Below are 22,941 nucleotides of genomic sequence, written 5' to 3' on the forward strand. Positions count from 1 at the left end.
CTTCAGTCTACACTGTAATAGATTACAGTAGACTACAGTCTACACTGTAGTAGACTACAGTCTACACTGTAATAGATTACAGTGTAGACTTCAGTCTACACTGTAAAATCCTCAGTGTTCATTTAAACCGCAGGCTCGTTAAGGGTCCCATTTAGGCCTGACCTCAACATTTAAAACAATTCTTCTAAATCCTCCAGTTTTCTGAAATCAATATTTTCACGATTTTTCAAAAATAGCAGACCTACAAGCTCGTCGCGCGCCACTCGGTGGCGCGCTACGAGCTTGTAGATCTGCTATTTTTCAATAGCTAAATTACAACATAATGTTTAAAACACCAAAAGGGGTTCCCGCCCAGAATGGGTTAATTGGGTCCGTTTGAACCCTCGAGAGTAAACAGGGATGTTTCACGTTCAAATGGAATAAAGTATAAAAGAAAACCCACAAAATAAATGTAAAAAGTCATAGAAAACCATGTATTAGAACAATATCAGTCACCTGAACTACGGATGGATGTCTTCAATGAAGCTATCATGGTTCAAAATGGAATTTGAAGTTACAAACATGTTGTGAAATGTATTTTTTTTTTAAAGGACCATTCACACTGACCACTAGAAATATAGACATTTAGTTTTACGAATCCTTCTCAAGTGTCAAGTGGACGGCAGAATTCACACACCGACTATAAAATAAAAATACAATATAGTTACAGGCTTTTCTCATCAAGGTCCATTATTCATTAATTCGGCATTTGAGCCACCGACCGCCATTTGTTGAAAAAAACTAAAGAATTAATATTTTGTCCTACAGTTCCATGCTGTATTGATGTTGGTACCATTAGGAGAGATAACAGGCTGTATTGATGTTGGTACCATTAGGAGAGATGACAGGCTGTATTGATGTTGGTACCATTAGGAGAGATAACAGGCTGTATTGATGTCGGTACCATTAGGAGAGATAACAGGCTGTATTGATGTTGGTACCATTAGGAGAGATAACAGGCTGTATTGATGTTGGTACCATTAGGAGAGATAACAGGCTGTATTGATGTTGGTACCATCAGGAGAGATAACAGGCTGTATTGATGTTGGTACCATCAGGAGAGATAACAGGCTGTATTGATGTTGGTACCATCAGGAGAGATAACAGGCTGTATTGATGTTGGTACCATTAGGAGAGATAACAGGCTGTATTGATGTCGGTACCATTAGGAGAGATAACAGGCTGTATTGATGTTGGTACCATTAGGAGAGATAACAGGCTAGAGATAACAGGCTGTATTGATGTTGGTACCATTAGGAGAGATAACAGGCTGTATTGATGTTGGTACCATTAGGAGAGATAACAGGCTGTATTGATGTTGGTACCATCAGGAGAGATGACAGGCTGTATTGATGTTGGTACCATTAGGAGAGATAACAGGCTGTATTGATGTCGGTACCATTAGGAGAGATAACAGGCAAACGTTGATCAAAAAACTATTCTTCTACATTCTCTTAATTGAGAGTTAAATGTCTAATAAGGGTCCATTTGGTTACCCCCCTCATGGACCCCTGGTGCTCCCCGGACCACTGAGGTATAGTTCTAGTGCTCGGTGTGACCCGTTAAGTGTCCCATTTGGACCCCCGGGTGGTCCCCGGAGCCGACCGTTGAGAACCTTTTGCTGTAGAACCCTGAACACTGTTCCCTTCCTGTGCACACGTACCTGTTCACTGTTAACGCTGACCGCAATATGCTCTTTAGAAAGGATGAGATGCCATAGCACCATAGAGTCCAGCCTCATTCATAGTCTGGATTTAGAAAGGATGAGATGCCATAGCACCATAGAGTCCAGCCTCATTCATAGTCTGGATTTAGAAAGGATGAGATGCCATAGCACCATAGAGTCCAGCCTCATTCATAGTCTGGATTTAGAAAGGATGAGATGCCATAGCACCATAGAGTCCAGCCTCATTCATAGTGGTGAGGTGACCACCGAACTACAACATGACGTCACTGAGCCGCGGTGAAGAGCAAACCACCGCCCCCAGCCCTTCTCTCTGTTTTTACTCACCACCGTTCAGCGTTATTTCAGCTTCGGTGGTCACCTCACCACCGGAGAGAGGTGGTCACCTCACCACCGAAAATCCAGACTTAAGGCCTATTCATAGTCTGGATTTTCGGTGGTGAGGTGACCACCGGAGCTGAAATAACGTTGGGTGGCGGTGAGTAAAAACAGAGAGAAGGGCTGGGGGCGGTGGCGGTGGTTTGCTCTTCACCGCGGCTCGTGACGTCATGTTGTAGTTCGGTGGTCACCTCACCACCGAAAATCCAGACTATGAATGAGCCTTTATACATGACTCTATGCCATAGAACCAATACTTTTATAGTGAACCAATAATTTTATACAGTATTTAATAATAGCAAAAATAAGCTTGATCTAGATTTGTGTTTGAGTGTGGTTGTTTTTTTCCCTCTGTTTTTTATTTTATATCTTCCTTTTTTATTTTTAAATCATGATGATCTGCAAAATAGATGTTTTGGAGTTATTAACGCTGCCAAAAATAAACTTGAGAGCATTAACTCAACGTCAAAGTCGTACGATTTGTATCACAAGTTACCGTTAATATGATTACGATTTGTCACACGTTACCGTCAATATGATTACGATTTGTATCACACGTTACCACAGAGAAATGTGTCAGAGAACCATAGTTATATAGTGTCGCAGTCCCGCCCCCTGTCATGACGACGCCAGGCCCAGTCCCGCCCCCTTTCATGACGACGCCAGGCCCAGCCCCGCCCCCTTTCATGACGACGCCGGGCCCAGTCCCAGGGAGGTCCTCGACGCACGTCCCACTGGGAGGAGACCCCGGGGCAGACCAAGGCGCAGTTGGAGGAAACACATCGACTCACTGGCCTTGGAACGTCTCGGAATCCCCCCAGGAGGAAGTCACTAATGTTGCTCTGGAGAGGGAAGTCTGGAGCACTCTGGTGGAGCTGTTGCCCCCGCGACCCGACTACGGATAAAGTAATTTACTGCAATCAAACATGACTTCTCTGTGTGGATGTACGGACTGTCAAGGCCAGAAAGTAGTTTTTTGCCACTCGGTAGGCGTTCCCGCATACCCTCTGTTCTGGCTGAACCGTGCAGTCAGTTTTCCCAAAACTTGGAAATATGGTAGAGCGAGGGCGCGAAGCCCACGACCATTGGCCAAAGGGTGGCGCTATAGCACTCAATTGAAAATGCTAACTTTGAACAGGCATAGCTCATGAACCGTTTGACCGTCGGCAATAAAATGTCGAACAACTGTCGTTCTCTGACCTTTAGATGTCCCACCATTTTGACCTGAGATCAGATTCTATAAATGTCTTCTACATCCTGACAGTTTTCTGAAAAAGCTATGTTTCTATGTCAGTCGTTCTTCGATTTTTCAAAAATAGCAGACCTACAAGCGAGTGGCGCGCTATGAGCTTGTAGATCTGCTATTTTTCAATAGCTAAAGCATAACATAATGCTAACACAAAGGGGTTCCCGCCCAGAATGGGTTAAAAACAGTTCAAATCTCTCTACTCCCAGGATCCTCGATCGAAATGCATGCAAGTTTCTACACACAAATATAAGTTATGACCAATATCTAATACGTTGGGCATTTGCTTTTAAGTTTAGAAATGTAGGTTTTATGGAAATTATTCTGCCCCTAATACATAACATTGTTGAGTGCTGCAACCACTCCAATGAACAGCTATGTTACTATGTTTAAAGTACCAATAGGGGGTGCTGTTGCACCACTCTCTTCAGACTACTGGTAGCCCCACATCAGCAACATAATTGTCTGGGTGATTTTCACCCAGGTTTAGTGTCCTAGGGGTTAAAGTCATTTACAGTAATACTAATTCATTATACTGTGGTGTTAATGCAGCAGTAAAACATGTTTAAAAGTGGATGAGGTTGAATGTTGTCCATCTGAAGCTAATTTGACCTGTTTGTGTCCAATTGTTTACCAGAAGTGTACTAATAATGTTCCCTGACTGAAAGATCACATGGTTGTAAATGTATGCATTGTAATGTCCACAGTCCGACTGGTGTGGGTTTACATTTATTGACCAATAGAGATTTACAGAAAGGGACAATTATGCAAATATCAGCCTGTACTTACTATTCAACAACTTATAGAAATATAATGATAAAATACATTTAACAAAGGAATCAAGACCAATAAACATGAACCTAAAGTGATTTAAACACCAACCAATGTAGAAATATGTTCATATAATATTAATACAATAATGCAAATGTAGATCTGTACAACTCAAAGTTAAGTTTTAGTGATCTGATCTGAATGATTCACTGAAAAGAACAACAATGCTCATCACTACTAGTTGTGTGAGCTTGTAGATCTGCTATTCATCCGCGTGACACCGGTGTGTGCAACAAAGTATAACTCAAGCCTAATAAAGTTTTCATCTATGAAACATCTTCATCTCTCACACTCGTCACATCACCAGTGTCTGCCTGGCTGGGAGCAGCTATGCTCATGGTGTCATGTCCTGAAGAGGGCGCTATTGGTCCAGGATATCTGTTCAGCCAATCTGAGACCTTGGCAGAAGGTGTGTCACCACTCACTGCAACACAAGACAACAAACACACCACCACACATTTACAATTAGAATAAAAACACAAACCCTCACATTTTGTTCTAAAAGGTGGTATGGCCGACTTACTGGTAGGCCTACTGTAGCCTAGGGGATATTTCTCATGTCAGCCTATTATAACGGGCTTAAAAACACATCTTGCTGGAAAACAACAGAAAGCCAACTATTAGAGGACTGACTATTAATTAGGGCATTTGAACACTGATGCCTGTCAGTCACAATGTGGGACAGGGTCTCAGTTTGAACACTGATGCCTGTCAGTCACACTGTGGGACAGGGTCTCAGTTTGAACACTGATGCCTGCCAGTCACAATGTGGGACAGGGTCTCAGTTTGAACACTGATGCCTGCCAGTCACAATGTGGGACAGGGTCTCAGTTTGAACACTGATGCCTGTCAGTCACACTGTGGGACAGGGTCTCAGTTTGAACACTGATGCCTTTCATGTCACACTGTGGGACAGACAGGGTCTCAATTTGAACACTGATGCCTGTCAGTCACAATGTGGGACAGACAGGGTCTCAGTTTGAACACTGATGCCTGTCAGTCACAATGTGGGACAGGGTCTCAGTTTGAACACTGATGCCTGTCAGTCACAATGTGGGACAGGGTCTCAGTTTGAACACTGATGCCTGTCAGTCACAATGTGGGACAGGGTCTCAATTTGAACACTAATGCCTGTCAGTCACAATGTGGGACAGACAGGGTCTCAATTTGAACACTGATGCCTGTCAGTCACAATGTGGGACAGACAGGGTCTCAGTTTGAACACTGATGCCTGTCAGTCACAATGTGGGACAGGGTCTCAGTTTGAACACTGATGCCTGTCAGTCACAATGTGGGACAGGGTCTCAGTTTGAACACTGATGCCTGCCATGTCACAATGTGGGACAGGGTCTCAGTTTGAACACTGATGCCTGCCAGTCACAATGTGGGACAGGGTCTCAGTTTGAACACTGATGCCTGTCAGTCACAATGTGGGACAGGGTCTCAGTTTGAACACTGATGCCTGTCAGTCACAATGTGGGACAGGGTCTCAATTTGTGGGACGCCTGAAAAGTCTTGGAAATGAGAGACTCCACGCAACGGCCGGGGGACATCTGGTCACCCTAAATGTTCATCTCAGAGCAGCCTACTAATCATTCTTTAATGAAACTGCATGAACACACATTTTAGTAAGTAATGTGTGTCCACATAAGAGGACAACAGTAAGACTCACTACTTGGTTCTTGTGGCTCCGTCATCACAAACGTCAACATCGTCTCGATCAGCTCCTCCTCTCTCTTCTTCCATTCTTCTGCTGTTAGAGTTTTAACTCCTGTCAGTCTCTCAAACAGAGTCTTCTTCTGTCGTGTCTCCTTGTCACAATAAACAGGAAAGAGGGAAATTTTTAATTAGTGAAAAAGCACAAATATCATCCCGATATATCAATCATCAGCACTTCAATCTGATGTATCTTCCTATATAAAAACAACAATGGACAAATATGATCAGTTACATTTTAATTTGTAACCAAAGCTCTTAGTTATCAACAAAGTGTTATGCTATGTTGATTAATGTAATACATAGACCACAATGGAAACACTTACATCAGTCTCTGCCTGGCTTGAAACGACACTCATGGTGTCAAATCCTGAAGAGCGAGTTCCTCCACTCACTGGAACACAAGACAACAGACAGAAACACATTTACACTGACAATATAAACACACTCACTGGAACACAAGACAGCAACACATTTACACTGACAATATAAACACACTCACTGGAACACAAGACAACAGACAGCAACACATTTACACTGACAATATAAACACACTCACTGGAACACAAGACAACAGACAGCAACACATTTACACTGACAATAAACACACTCACTGGAACACAAGACAACAGACAACAACACATTTACACTGACAATATAAAATTAAAAACAACTGGATGTGAAAACCCTACATGACACTGTTCCTCTTGACCTCTTACACACAAAAGGTCATCACACGCACGCGCACACAAACGCGCATGCAAGCACACACGCAGGAACAATGCCAATATGCTGCAGACAGGATATTGATACTCACTACTCGGAGGAAGGTGCTCCATGCTTTTCCTTCTCCTGACAGCTGGCAGGGTTGATTCTTCTAGCCCCGTCACCACAGACTGGAAATACAATGAAACATAAAGTAACGAAATGAGAACTTAAATGCGTGTGATTAAAGTCAGACTAAAGTTTCATCTATGAAACATCTTCCTCTCTCACACTTACATCAGCATCAGTGAAGGTTGGAGCTCCACTGGCGGTGTCATATCCTGAAGAGCGACTTCCTCCACTCACTGGAACACAAGACAACAGACAGCAACACATTTACACTGACAATATAAACACACTCACTGGAACACAAGACAACAGACAGCAACACATTTACACTGACAATATAAACACACTCACTGGAACACAAGACAACAGACAGCAACACATTTACACTGACAATATAAACACGCTCACTGGAACACAAGACAACAGACAGCAACACATTTACACTGACAATATAAACACACTCACTGGAACACAAGACAACAGACAGCAACACATTTACACTGACAATATAAACACACTCACTGGAACACAAGACAACAGAGAGCAACACATTTACACTGACAATATAAACACACTAACTGGAACACAAGACAACAGACAGCAACACATTTACACTGACAATATAAACACACTCACTGGAACACAAGACAACAGACAGAAACACATTTACACTGACAATATAAACACAATCACTGGAACACAAGACAACAGACAGCAACACATTTACACTGACAATATAAACACACTCACTGGAACACAAGACAACAGACAGCAACACATTTACACTGACAATATAAACACACTCACTGGAACACAAGACAACAGACAGCAACACATTTACACTGACAATATAAACACACTCACTGGAACACAAGACAACAGACAGCAACACATTTACACTGACAATATAAACACACTCACTGGAACACAAGACAACAGACAGCAACACATTTACACTGACAATATAAACACACTCACTGGAACACAAGACAACAGACAGCAACACATTTACACTGACAATATAAACACACTCACTGGAACACAAGACAACAGACAGCAACACATTTACACTGACAATATAAACACACTCACTGGAACACAAGACAACAGGCAGCAACACATTTACACTGACAATATAAACACACTCACTGGAACACAAGACAACAGACAGCAACACATTTACACTGACAATATAAACACACTCACTGGAACACAAGACAACAGACAGCAACACATTTACACTGACAATATAAACACACTCACTGGAACACAAGACAACAGACAGCAACACATTTACAATGATATATCCAAAAGGTCAGCAGAGCATTCAGCACAGAGCATTTTGTGCACGCACGCACGCACGCATGAACAATGCCAATATGCTGCAGAGAGGATATTGATACTCACTACTCGGAGGAAGGTGCACCATGCTGTTCCTTCTCCTGACAGCTGGCAGGGTTGGTTCTTCTGGCTCCGTCGTCACAGACCTCCTCATCCTCTCTATCATCTCCTGCTCTCTCTTCTTCCATTGTTCTTCTGTTCTTCCTCTCAGTCTTTTAATGAGTGTCATCTGTCCAAAGTGTCCTCTGTCCCTCATCACCATGTCTTCTATTTTCTCCATCAGCTCTGTGACTTCTGAAATGTCCCATTTCCCACCATGCTGAACATGGTACCTGTAGCCACATTTCTCCAGGATCCTCCTCAGAGGTTCTCCTTCAGCCTCGATGTACTCCTCAACACGTCTCTCTCCCAGCCAGTATCCCCACGTGAACAGAACCAGAGCGCGTCTCCAGACTCTGTCCCCCAGCAGCTCCATGTGTTCCTCCACTGATCTCCTGTCAGCTTCACAGAAACTGGACTCGACATTGACAGTCACCAGGACAGCGTGGGGTCCAGGAGAACACAGAGTCGCACCGTGTAGAAGGACGTCTTTGGTCTTCTGTGATGGAGGTGTAGTCGACCAGTCTGGACAGTTCACCACACTCACTGTTCTGTCAGCAACTCGTCTCTGTTGTCCGACACATTCTGTCAGTTTAGTCTGGGTTTTAAACTCCTGGAATATGAAGTTTACTGTATGTTAGTCATAATAATCAAAGCATTCACTTTATTCTGTCCTCACTGGAGTTGCTCTTAAATCTTACCAGATATTAACTCACTGAATGTATATATTCTCATTTACTTTGTCTAAAGCCCAACACACACCGTCTGTGATGCGGGTGCGCAGCGACGCGGCACAGTATTGCCGCGCGTCACAGCAACACCCACAGGACGCGGCGCGCTACCGCGCGGCTGGCCAGCCACGCCCACGGATTCCCCGATGGAGGCCGCGCGGCAACGCCTGGAAAATAGAACAGCGGCGTATCGGAGCGTCAGGCGAGGCGTGAACGTGCGCCAGCGCGCGTCTGACGCCGCCGGTGTGGGATAGGTTCAATGAAAATAACGGAGGCGGCTGTTTTGACGCGCGGCGTTCACAGACGGTGTGTGTTGGGCTTAACAGTGACAGTAATATGGGATTAATATCGTGCCATAATCTGAATTCTGAAACGAACAAATCTCTAAAGGTTTAAACTCTGTGTTTGAAAGCTGTTAATTTGACATTCTATCTTCTCCACAGGATGTTCAGAGCAGTTTATTAACACATTCATCCATTTAGACCTGACGTCCACATTTAAAAAATATCTTCTAAATCATGACAATTTTCTGAAAAACCTCATGTTTCTGTATCAGCGGTGCTCAATATTTATTGTCAAGGACCCCAAAGACTATATGTAATTGGCCGCCAACCCCCATCTCAAAATATGTTGTTCCAGGGACCCCCCCCCCCCAGAAGCAAAGATATGAGTTGAAAACGTTCGCTCTGAAAGAATATATATTCAAAGATTTGCGCCGCATTTTTGCGATTTTTCAAAAATAGCAGACCTACAAGCTCATAGCGTGGCACCGAGTGCCGCACTATGAGCTTGTAGATCTGCTATTTTTCAACAGCTAAAGCATAACATAATGCTTGAAACACCAAAAGTGGTTCCCGCCCACAATGGGTTAAGATGCTGATTCTACAAATGCCTTCTAAATTAGTAGTTGTTACATTTTCAAGATAAATAAAAACTATAAATAGCAGAAGTGACGTAGGATGAGCTGTACATCTGATATTTATGAATAGCCGCACAAATCTAAAATGACACATTTCTGTGTCTTGATCAGTGACACTTCACTGATCACATGATCAATAGACATTCATGACAGCAGATATATATATATATATATATATATATATATATATAGTATAATATTATATTATATACTGTTACATTATCTTCAGAAAACATATTTGATCTCTTTACTGTTTATTAACTTAGAGTGAAGTCATTCATTATAATTATAACATCACATTCATATAATATTCCTCACCTTGAATATAGTTAGTTTAAACACAGACTTCTGCAGTATGAGATCTCCAGCTCTGCTTCTCTGATCCTGTTCTCCACCAACCAGCATCACCTTCACCTCTGGTAGACTCTGATGTTCTCCTGACGCACGCACGCGCACGCACGCACGCACGCACACACACACACACACACACACACACACACACACACACACACACACACACACACACACACACACACACACACACACACACACACACACACACACACACACACACACATTAGTGAGATTAAACTGCATAAATGATTGCACTAAACTGACCACAGAACAATACATAATGTATCATTTGAAGTTATACTGACTAGTATCATGTGATCAATTATGTAAATGAGTTGAAATGCATTAATTAAAGCACCAATATAATAATATAATGTTCATTAGATCAGTTCAATGGAGGAACAAGTACTGTTATTTAACCCATTAAAACCAGGAAAGGATCCATCCATGCGCACACACACAAACACACACACACACACACACACACACACACACACACACACACACACACACACACACACACAGAGATGAACATCACCTTCAAACAGAGCTTTCAGAGCAGTTCTTTGTCTCTGTGTCTTGGTCATCAATGTGTGGACATGTTCCTCTCTGATCTTCTTCCTCTCTGACGTCGTCTCTGAAACATCTCCACCATCTTCATAGTGTTCACCTCTGTTTCCTGCCACCATCTCCTCCATCTTCTGCAGCAGCTCTGTGACCTGAGTGTCATCTGTCTTCTGGTTGTTGAAGACATGGTACCTGTTCCCACATGTGTCAAGAAGCCAGCGGAGGTCTTCTCCTTCAGCCTCGATGTGCTGCTCGATGCTTCTGTCTCCCAGACGGTCTCCATGGGTGAACAGGACTATAGCATGACTCCACGCGCTCTGTGACAGAAGGGTCATGTGTTCCTCTACTGCTACTCTCTGTGCTTTGGTGAATGCTCTATGAAGAGGAACGGCCAGAAGGACAGCATGTGGTCCAGGAGGACAGAGAGACACACTGTCCTGGATCTCCAGTTTGTCCATCTCTGAGGTGTCCTGTAGTGGACGGTTGTAGTACCAGCCTGGTGAGTCCACCACTGTCACATGTCTCCCTGCTACGCTACCCTGTCTCACCTCACACTGTGCTGACCTCTGACCTGCCTGACTAACTTTGAAACCCCTTCCTCCCAGAATGGTGTTTCCTGCTGAACTCTTCCCAGAGTTCTCCTGTCCCAGCAGCAGAATCCTGAGGTCAGTCAGTCCTGTCAGAGAAAACATTGTTTACTTTCACTTTGACAGCTTCTTATTTAAAAACTGGAGACATATAATTATTTCATCATTCATCGCAGTACAAATGGCAAACAATAGCAGATCTACAAGCTCACAATTAACACAATATGTTTTGAGCTTGTAGACCTGCTTGGAAATGTTCGCCTACAGTGTAATGACATGCCCATATTAGGAATGATGATTGATTAAGAACCAGGATACAATGTCCAGGAAATTATATGTTGTTCCTAATATCTAATTCATAATATCTAATTAGGTTTGTTCAGTGTACAGTTCAGAATGTCCACCAGGAGACATCATAGAATAATACTAACGTACGTACATTACTACTTAGACTAGTGTGTGTGTGTGTGTGTGTGTGTGTGTGTGTGTGTGTGTGTGTGTGTGTGTGTGTGTGTGTGTGTGTGTGTACCAGTATCTTTTGGAAGTCCAGTGGTTCGTTTCAGAGAGTCTGTCCTCCTTTGTTCTGCTCTTCTGCTGATAGTTCTCTCCTTCTCCTTCAGTTCCTCTGAGACGTGTTCTTCTGTCTCATAGTGACCACCACTACTCTTCACCATCTGATCTATCTTCTCCATCAGCTGTGTGACCTGACTACCATCTCCTCTGTCACTGATGTTAAGAACATGGAAGCGACCTTCACATTTCTCAGTGAGATATCTTAATTGACGATTAGATCTAATGAGATCAGGTCTCATGTTGGTTTTATCAGCTACAGTGAACACCATAATAGCGCGTTTCCACACTCGGTCACTGAGGAGAAGACTCACATGCTCCTCTGCTGACATCCCTGTTCCCGCATATGGGGCGTCCAATGGCATCACTAGGACGAAGGCATGTGGTCCTGGAGGACACAGACTCACACTATGTTGGATTTCTAACTGGGTCAGTTTTGGGGTCAGATCTAGGGGTAAATGAGACACCCATCCTGGAGTGTCGACCACACTGACCTGTCTCCCTGACACTAACTCTTGTCTCATGACACTCTTAGTTGTGTTTGTTTTAAAACCATCTCTGCCCAGGATGAGGTTTCCTACTGAACTCTTTGCACTGGGTCTTCCCCCGATCAGAACAATGCTCAGTTCTGACGGCTCGCTGTTCTTCCCTGGTTGGAGAAATAAACATAATATTGATAAAAATCACAGATGTGACTAAACCAGTATCAGTTTGTTTGTTTGTTTCATCTGATTTAGACCTGAGGCCGATTCTACAAATGCCTTCTAAATCAGTAGTTCTCAAACGTTTTCAAGTCAAGGACACCCAGAATGATGTGTATTTGCTGCAGATCCCCCCCCCCCCCCCCCCCCCCCCTGCTCCATCGGAAAATATCTTTCCAGGGACCCCCAGAAGAGAGGATTTGTGTTAAAATATTCCACATTTTTATTATTCCACATTTTTCAAACACTCAACACTGAGGCGTGGCACAAAGTGTCATGCTGTGAGCTTGTAGATCTGCTATGCTATAGATCTGCTATGCTATAGATCTGCTATGCTATAGATCTGCTATGCTATACTATAGATCTGCTATCCTATAGATCTGCTATACTATAGATCTGCTATGCTATAGATCTGCTATGCTATACTATAGATCTGCTATGCTATAGATCTGCTATAATGTAGATATGCTATCCTATAGATCTGCTATGCTATAGATCTGCTATACTAGAACCTCTGTTCTAAATCCTAAGAGTTTTCTGATAAAACTACATTGCTATCCAGTATATATAGGCCTATATATACGTTTAGCTGAACTGTAAAACCACACAGATCCTTTCCCAGTTCTAAAGGGTTGATAGAACTCACCAGTGATGGAAGCTGAGGTTCCACTGGCCATCCTGTCTACCGCTGTTGGTTGAACTGTAAAACATTAACATACAGTAAGTTACAATAATCTGCTGTTATTATAGGTTTGTTGTCATTACTGTTATATTGTTATATCACACATTGGACAATATAATGAATATAATATATTTAGACCAGCGGTTTTCAAAGAGGGACCTGCACCAAATGGACCCTCAGGTCCATTTGGTTCCAGTTCATGGTAGATTTCAGAACCACTGCTAGAGATGAACAGACTCTAAATGTGTCTCCATCACAACATCTCTCTCACATGTAATAGTTCTCTGACCGACACCATGTCAACATTAGTGTGTCCACACTAGACCTACTGATTCATTATTTAGAGCCTGGATTCACACATTAATTTTGACTGAACTAACCACAGAGCTCTGTGTGCGTGCGTGCGTGCGTGTGCATGTGTGCGTGCGTGTGTGTGCTTGGCTGCGTGCACATAAACATTACTAATAATATAACTGTTACAGTGATAATCACATTCCTCACTGTCTGTCATTTACCACACACACACACACACACACACACACACACACACACACACACACACACACACACACACACACACACACACACACACACACACACACACACACACACACACACACACACACACACACACACACACACACACACACCAGCAGGTGAAAGCAGATGTTAACAAGCCTTTCTTGTTGTTCTAACCTCGTATCCACATTCATTACAAAAAAAAGTGGTGAAAATAGCAGATCCACAAGCTCAATACACGTAGTATCGCAATGCATTGTGAGCTTGTAGATCTGCTATTTTCCGCTATTTTCCAGGGACACATGGCGGCCCAGTGATGATACTACGATGTGATTGGACACTAGACTGGCCCAGTGATGTTACTACGACCTGATTGGACACATGACGGCCCAGTGATGTTACTATGATGTGATTGGACACTAGACTGGCCCAGTGATGTTACTATGATGTGATTGGACACTAGACTGGCCCAGTGATGTTACTACGACCTGATTGGACACTAGACTGGCCCAGTGATGATACTACGATGTGATTGGACACTAGACTGGCCCAGTGATGTTACTACGATGTGATTGGACACTAAACTGGCCCAGTGATGTTACTACGATGTGATTCGACACTAGACTGGCCTAGTGATGTTACTACGATGTGATTGGACACTAGACTGGCCCAGTGATGTTACTACGACCTGATTGGACACGAGACTGGCCCAGTGATGATACTACGATGTGATTGGACACTAGACTGGCCCAGTGATGTTACTACGATGTGATTGGACACTAGACTGGCCCAGTGATGTTACTACGATGTGATTGGACACTAGACTGGCCCAGTGATGTTACTACGATGTGATTGGACACTAGACTGGCCCAGTGATGTTACTACGATGTGATTGGACACTAGACTGGCCCAGTGATGTTACTACGATGTGATTGGACACTAGACTGGCCCAGTGATGTTACTACGATGTGATTGGACACTAGACTGGCCCAGTGATGTTACTACGATGTGATTGGACACTAAACTGGCCTAGTGATGTTACTACGATGTGATTGGACACTAGACTGGCCCAGTGATGGTTACTACGATGTGATTGGACACTAGACTGGCCCAGTGATGTTACTACGATGTGATTGGACACTAGACTGGCCCAGTGATGGTTACTACGATGTGATTGGACACTAGACTGGCCCAGTGATGTTACTACGATGTGATTGGACACTAGACTGGCCCAGTGATGGTTACTACGATGTGATTGGACACTAGACTGGCCCAGTGATGGTTACTACGATGTGATTGGACACTAGACTGGCCCAGTGATGTTACTACGATGTGATTGGACACTAGACTGGCCCAGTGATGTTACTACGATGTGATTGGACACTAGACTGGCCCAGTGATGTTACTATGATGTGATTGGACACTAAACTGGCCCAGTGATGGTTACTACGATGTGATTGGACACTAGACTGGCCCAGTGATGGTTACTACGATGTGATTGGACACTAGACTGCAGGTCAAAACGTCAACAGCAACTTCTACTTCGTTAAAGGGCCACTTCACCTCTTTTGCAACCAGAACTTATTTTAATGATGTTTAGGACACAATAAACACTGTCCTGGGTGGAAAATGCAGTCTCACTTCCTTCCTGGACTCAAATTGTGCTGCTGTTATCTACTACAAATACTATTATTATTGACTGATTGCAGTTTCTTTCAGCGGTGGAATGGCCCTATAGGCCTGACGTCGGAATAAAAAAAAAGTCTTCTGAAAGAATATATATATATTCAAAGATTTGTGCCGGATTTTCACGATTTTTCTAAAATAGCAGACCTACAAGCTCGTAGCGCGCCACTCGGTGGCGCGCTACGAGCTTGTAGATCTGCTATTTTTAAATAGCTAAAGTATAACATAATGCTTAGTAAAAACACCAAAAGGGGTTCCCGTCCAGAATGGGTTAAGGATTACATTATAAAAAGCATGCAGCCAGAAGACAGAGTCCAGTAAATAAAATAATAAACATGTCAAACCAAGTCAGATCAGGATAAAGTCCAACAGGTATAAAGTGACAGGTGAATAAAAGCAGATTAAACATCAACAGAACCTCTCTGGACTGAAGGGAGTTCTACTCAATAAAGTCCATCTGGGACTCTGACAGGATTCTGAATCCACTACAAGCATTAGTTTAGATCTGGGACTCTGACAGGATTCTGAATCCACTACAAGCATTAGTTTAGATCTGGGACTCTGACAGGATTCTGAATCCACTACAAGCATTAGTTTAGATCTGGGACTCTGACGGGATTCTGAATCCACTACAAGCATTAGTTTAGATCTGGGACTCTGACAGCCAGGATTCTGAATCCACTACAAGCATTAGTTTAGATCTGGGACTCTGACAGGATTCTGAATCCACTACAAGCATTAGTTTAGATCTGGGACTCTGACAGGATTCTGAATCCACTACAAGCATTAGTTTAGATCTGGGACTCTGACAGGATTCTGAATCCACTACAAGCATTAGTTAAACACTCCTTGGGCTAAAACAGCCATATTAGCTGTCATCACAAATGTGATGAGGACATCACATTTGGGCAAGTGGCTGAATTCAGCCCAAGGAGTGTTTTTCGTGCAAAACTAATGGTTGGAATGCATTCAGAATCATGAACCCCCCCTAGTTTGACACGTCACATGCTACTGAAAGCAGAATGACATTTAGAAATGTTTTTGTTATAGGTTTTTAATGATACTCCAGCTTTCAGCCGCTGTTTTTGATTGATATAATATTTATTAACAGTTTGCAGAATTACAGTACATTTCAAGCACAACTCAATACAAAGACTGTTAACTGTGAGTGGACGACCCAATAAAGCATTACACTTGTTTACAAGAGGGTCCACCTTGTTCAATTCATCAAAACATTTAGAGACGTACAAATAGACACTTCTATATAGCCAAGCAAAGTTTCCCAAGGTCGCCGGCCTCGGGCACCCTAGCTAAATCATTAGAGCAGCCCTTGGGCGACAAAATGTGGAGCTTTTAGACAAATTAGTGCAAAATCACCCTTTTCTCTATAAGCTCCTCCACTATGAGGACATTCAGAGCAACATTGATTGAGATACAGGTTTAAATCACCAAGCAACACTCTCTCAATGATGACAGAGGTTAAACTTAAAAGGTCACTAGAATCAGACAAATAGGAGCTGCTAAAACCATGAGGATACAATAAAACTAGAAAAAGTGCCCTTCTGGGCACAGGTCTCCACCAGGAGGATAGGAGTGTGTGTGTGATGTTTGGCAAAATGTTTAGGAGCAATATAAATGTGTGTGTGTGTGACGTGGCTTGGCCTGTTGTAGCGCCACCATGAGGCTGATTTGAAAACTGTCAAGTGACAGCCCATCCATCCAAACAGAAAAGTCCTATCTGATTGACAGCCCATACATCCGCACAGAAAAGTCCTATCTGATTGACAGCCCATCCATCCAAACAGAAAAGTCCTATCTGATTGACAGCCCATACATCCAAACAGAAAAGTCCTATCTGATTGACAGCCCATACATCCACACAGAAAAGTCCTATCTGATTGACAGCCCATCCATCCAAACAGAAAAGTCCTATCTGATTGACAGCCCATCCATCCAAACAGAAAAGTCCTATCTGATTGACAGCCCATACATCCACACAGAAAAGTCCTATCTGATTGACAGCCCATTTAGCCCATCAAACGGTGGTTCCGTGGCTCAAATGTGTCTGAGAGGCTAAATGTCATCAAACGGTGGTTCCGTGGCTCAAATGGGTCTGAGAGGCTAAATGTCATCAAACGGTGGTTCCGTGGCTCAAATGGGTCTGAGAGGCTAAATGTCATCAAACGGTGGTTCCGTGGCTCAAATGGGTCTGAGAGGCTAAATGTCATCAAACGGTGGTTCCGTGGCTCAAATGGGTCTGAGAGGCTAAATGTCATCAAACGGTGGTTCCGTGGCTCAAATGGGTCTGAGAGGCTAAATGTCATCAAACGGTGGTTCCGTGGCTCAAATGGGTCTGAGAGGCTAAATGTCATCAAATGGTGGTCCGTGGCTCAAATGGGTCTGAGAGGCTAAATGTCATCAAATGGTGGTTCCGTGACTCAAATGGGTCTGAGAGGCTAAATGTCATCAAATGGTGGTTCCGTGGCTCAAATGGGTCTGAGAGGCTAAATGTCATCAAATGGTGGTTCCGTGGCTCAAATGGGTCTGAGAGGCTAAATGTCATCAAATGGTGGTCCGTGACTCAAATGGGTCTGAGAGGCTAAATGTCATCAAACGGTGGTTCCGTGGCTCAAATGGGTCTGAGAGGCTAAACGTCATCAAACGGTGGTTCCGTGGCTCAAATGGGTCTGAGAGGCTAAATGTCATCAAACGGTGGTTCCGTGGCTCAAATGGGTCTGAGAGGCTAAATGTCATCAAACGGTGGTTCCGTGGCTCAAATGGGTCTGAGAGGCTAAATGTCATCAAACGGTGGTTCCGTGGCTCAAATGGGTCTGAGAGGCTAAATGTCATCAAACGGTGGTTCCGTGGCTCAAATGGGTCTGAGAGGCTAAATGTCATCAAACGGTGGTTCCGTGGCTCAAATGGGTCTGAGAGGCTAAACGTCATCAAACGGTGGTTCCGTGGCTCAAATGGGTCTGAGAGGCTAAATGTCATCAAACGGTGGTTCCGTGGCTCAAATGGGTCTGAGAGGCTAAATGTCAAAATAATAAACTAGAGACATGTAGGAATACACAAATGTTACGGTCACCATAGGTGGTACCAGAATGTGACTCAGCCCCTGGACTATCTGTATTGTGTTGTGGCCACTGTGCTGTCTGCTGCTAATGCTATAGTGGTTTTCAACCAGTGGTCCATTTGGTTTCATTGTACACTCTCAAGAGTTAAATCATTGTTAAACATCTGCATTAGTTAATTTACAAGAAGTCACATTTAGATAATGTAGAAGAATTGTTATTTTGTTATTTTGGTAATGGTACCAACATCAATACAGCCTGTTATCTCTCCTAATGGTACCAACATCAATACAGCCTGTTATCTCTCCTAATGGTACCAACATCAATACAGCCTGTTATCTCTCCTAATGGTACCAACATCAATACAGCATGGAATTGTGGACAAAACAACATTTTCTAAGTTTTGGGTCTGAGAGGCTAAATGTCATCAAATGGTGGTCCGTGGCTCAAATGGGTCTGAGAGGCTAAATGTCATCAAATGGTGGTCCGTGGCTCAGATGGGTCTGAGAGGCTAAATGTCATCAAACGGTGGTTCCGTGGCTCAAATGGGTCTGAGAGGCTAAATGTCATCAAATGGTGGTTCCGTGGCTCAAATGGGTCTGAGAGGCTAAATGTCATCAAATGGTGGTGTCTGTCTGTCTGCAGCTCCACCTCCACCTCCTCCATCACTGTCTGTCTGTCTGTCTGCAGCTCCACCTTCACCTCCTCCTACAAGAACCCCATGGTGAGTCCAGTGTTCTTTTTTTTTTTAAGATATTCTTTTTGGTTTTGGTTTAATAAAGTTTCTAGCATCGTGAGTCGTGACTACGAGATGTGCGACCTCTGTTCTTAAGTCAAAGATATTTTTTTGGCCTTTATTGATATGGTACACTAGTAATTAGACAGGAAAGGGGGAGACAGATACGATACGATACAACATCAGGTCAGCTTGCACTGACATTTGTTTTGCGTCCATGACGTCACCGTTCAAGATACAGACAAGACAGACACAATACATTACAAAAAGATACATTACAGGACACGCATCACAGAAACAGACATAGGAACAAGAACACCTCTGGTTTAACCATTTTGGTTTAAAAGCAGTATACAAAACTACAAAAGAGTTCTTTAGCCTGTTTATCTTATATTTAGGTACTCTAACCCGCCTCATGGAGGGCAACAGTTGATATTCATCATTTAAAACATTTAAGGGCTCAGAGGAGATACTAGACAGAGGCCGACGGGCTCGGGACTCGAACCCGCGACACCGTCCGAGGTGCCTGTACCGCTCAGCCGCGGCCCAGGCCGTGAGTCCAGTGTTCTGCTGGACCTTATACTGTATCACTTTATTTAGGGCAGTGCATATTAATGGACACAATAGTGGACCATAGTGGACCATAGTGGACCATAGTGGACCAATAGTGGACCATAGTGGACCAATAGTGGACCAATAGTGGACCATAGTGGACCATAGTGGACCATAGTGGACCAATAGTGGACCACAATGGAAACAAGCAAAGGCTTTTTTGTGTCTACGTCCATTTGGCGTTTTTTAAAATGTCATTTTCTGTAATTCTCTTAAACTGCCAATAAAGTATTCTATCTACATTAATGTTAATTTAATGTGAATATGACGGATTTGGCAAGGAAGCTATAGTTTTCATCTGCAGTCCCACAATACATAAAAACTAAAACAATATAATACATTACATTGGGAAACAAGTATACAGGAACAATGTATGTAGGTGCATACGGTTTAGCAGAGTTTTTACAGGGCAATATATTTGCAAACAAAGTAACTTGCTTTCAAATAAGTCAGGACACTGTCAAAGTGCACGTGGTGGACCCTCTTGTAAACAAGTGTAATGCTTTATTGGGTCGTCCACTCACAGTTAACAGTCTTTGTATTGAGTTGTGCTTGAAATGTACTGTAATTCTGCAAACTGTTAATACATATTTCAATCAATTAATCAATGGTCAGGTAGGACACCTACTGGACGACAAGAGGTACTGCATAAATCTCAAAGGAAAACTATCATTCCCAGACATGTCCTCTCCATTATAGTTACAGAGTGACCAAACGTGTCCCTTTGCGTGGGACTGACCCTCAGGCATCCCACAAACTGAGACCCTGTCCCACATTGTGACTGACAGGCATCAGTGTTCAAATTGAGACCCTGTCCCACATTGTGACTGGCAGGCATCAGTGTTCACATTGAGACCCTGTCCCACATTGTGACTGGCAGCCATCAGTGTTCAAACTGAGACCCTGTCCCACATTGTGACTGACAGGCATCAGTGTTCAAACTGAGACCCTGTCCCACATTGTGACTGACAGGCATCAGTGTTCAAACTGAGACCCTGTCCCACATTGTGACTGACAGGCATCAGTGTTCAAACTGAGACCCTGTCCCACATTGTGACTGACAGGCATCAGTGTTCAAACTGAGACCCTGTCCCACATGGTGACTGACAGGCATCAGTGTTCAAACTGAGACCCTGTCCCACATTGTGACTGACAGGCATCAGTGTTCAAACTGAGACCCTGTCCCACATTGTGACTGACAGGCATCAGTGTTCAAACTGAGACCCTGTCCCACATTGTGACTGACAGGCATCAGTGTTCAAACTGAGACCCTGTCCCACATTGTGACTGACAGGCATCAGTGTTCAAACTGAGACCCTGTCCCACAATGTGACTGACAGGCATCAGTGTTCAAACTGAGACCCTGTCCCACATTGTGACTGACAGGCATCAGTGTTCAAACTGAGACCCTGTCCCACATTGTGACTGACAGGCATCAGTGTTCAAACTGAGACCCTGTCCCACATTGTGACTGACAGGCATCAGTGTTCAAACTGAGACCCTGTCCCACATTGTGACTGACAGGCATCAGTGTTCAAACTGAGACCCTGTCCCACATTGTGACTGACAGGCATCAGTGTTCAAACTGAGACCCTGTCCCACATTGTGACTGACAGGCATCAGTGTTCAAACTGAGACCCTGTCCCACATTGTGACTGACAGGCATCAGTGTTCAAACTGAGACCCTGTCCCACATTGTGACTGACAGGCATCAGTGTTCAAACTGAGACCCTGTCCCACATTGTGACTGACAGGCATCAGTGTTCAAACTGAGACCCTGTCCCACATGGTGACTGACAGGCATCAGTGTTCAAACTGAGACCCTGTCCCACATTGTGACTGGCACAATGATTTCATCTGATCTAACGTATTAAGACCTGAGGCTGATTCTACACATGAGTTCTAAATCAGTAGATCTCAAACGTTTTCAAGTCAAGGACACCCAGAATGATGTGTATTTGGCTGCGGCGGACCCCCCCCCCCCCCCCCCCCTACTCCATCGGAAAATATGTTTCCAGGGACCCCCAGAAGAGAGGATTTGAGTTAAAATATACAACATTTTAATATTAATGCATTTTTTCAACACTCAACACTGAGGATTGTTCTAATAAACCTCGCAGCGTGGCACAATGTGACATGCTGTGAGCTTGTAGATCTGCTATGCTATAGATCTGCTATGCTATAGATCTGCTATGCTATAGATCTGCTATGCTATAGATCTGCTATGCTATAGATATGCTATCCTATAGATATGCTATGCTATAGATCTGCTATGCTATAGATCTGCTATCCTATAGATCTGCTATACTAGAACCTCTGTTCTAAATCCTAAGAGTTTTCTGATAAAACTACATTGCTATCCAGTATATATAGGCCTATATATACGTTTAGCTGAACTGTAAAACCACACAGATCCTTTCCCAGTTCTAAAGGGTTGATAGAACTCACCAGTGATGGAAGCTGAGGTTCCACTGGCCATCCTGTCTACAGCTGTTGGTTGAACTGTAAAACATTAACATACAGTAAGTTACAATAATCTGCTGTTATTATAGGTTTGTTGTCATTACTGTTATATTGTTATATCACACATTGGACAATATAATGAATATAATATATTTAGACCAGCGGTTTTCAAAGAGGGTTCAAATGGACCCTCACAGGTCTGTAACTCTGAGAGTACATATGGAACCAAATGGACCCTTATGGGTCTGTAACTCTGAGAGTGTAGATATGGAACCAAATGGACCCTTACAGGTCTGTAACTCTGAGAGTGTAGATATGGAACCAAATGGACCCTTATGGGTCTGTAACTCTGAGAGTACATATGGAACCAAATGGACCCTTACAGGTCTGTAACTCTGAGAGTGTAGATATGGACCCTTATGGGTCTGTAACTCTGAGAGTACATATGGAACCAAATGGACGCTTACAGGTCTGTAACTCTGAGAGTGTACATATGGAACCAAATGGACCCTTATGGGTCTGTAACTCTGAGAGTACATATGGAACCAAATGGACCCTCACAGGTCTGTAAC

At 43.4% G+C, this 22,941-nt stretch overlaps 2 protein-coding genes across 2 annotated transcripts; both read right to left on the minus strand.

Annotated features, from left to right (window-relative positions):
* Window positions 1-4,195: 4,195 nt before the first annotated feature.
* On the minus strand, window positions 4,196-6,274 carry LOC306918426 (uncharacterized protein). The gene is made up of 3 exons (XM_079531331.1): window positions 6,221-6,274; window positions 5,851-5,989; window positions 4,196-4,602 (listed from the first exon to the last, which is right to left on the minus strand). The coding sequence occupies exons 1-3, from the start codon at window positions 6,251-6,253 to the stop codon at window positions 4,445-4,447; spliced, it is 330 nt and encodes a 109-aa protein (XP_079387457.1). The 5' UTR covers window positions 6,254-6,274; the 3' UTR covers window positions 4,196-4,444.
* Window positions 6,258-13,344, minus strand: LOC306918427 (GTPase IMAP family member 8-like; the record flags this gene model as incomplete). Its single annotated transcript, XM_079531332.1, has 7 exons — window positions 13,244-13,344; window positions 11,856-12,545; window positions 10,711-11,415; window positions 10,137-10,255; window positions 8,136-8,781; window positions 6,712-6,790; window positions 6,258-6,288 (listed from the first exon to the last, which is right to left on the minus strand). The coding sequence occupies exons 1-7, from the start codon at window positions 13,272-13,274 to the stop codon at window positions 6,258-6,260; spliced, it is 2,301 nt and encodes a 766-aa protein (XP_079387458.1). The 5' UTR covers window positions 13,275-13,344.
* Window positions 13,345-22,941: the final 9,597 nt, after the last annotated feature.

Source organism: Electrona antarctica, assembly GCF_951216825.1.
Source record: "Electrona antarctica genome assembly, contig: scaffold_677, whole genome shotgun sequence".
NCBI classification, from domain to species: domain Eukaryota; kingdom Metazoa; phylum Chordata; class Actinopteri; order Myctophiformes; family Myctophidae; genus Electrona; species Electrona antarctica.

Bases quoted from the DNA above. Each gene is read 5' to 3' on its own strand.
- LOC306918426 (XM_079531331.1), bottom strand. From the start codon at position 6,253: ATGAGTGTCGTTTCAAGCCAGGCAGAGACTGAT. The intron at 5,990-6,220 runs GTAAGTGTTTCC...TATTGTGACAAG, and splicing joins CAAGCCAGGCAGAGACTGAT to GAGACACGACAGAAGAAGAC. The intron at 4,603-5,850 runs GTGAGTCTTACT...CTTGTGTTGCAG, and splicing joins GGAGCCACAAGAACCAAGTA to TGAGTGGTGACACACCTTCT.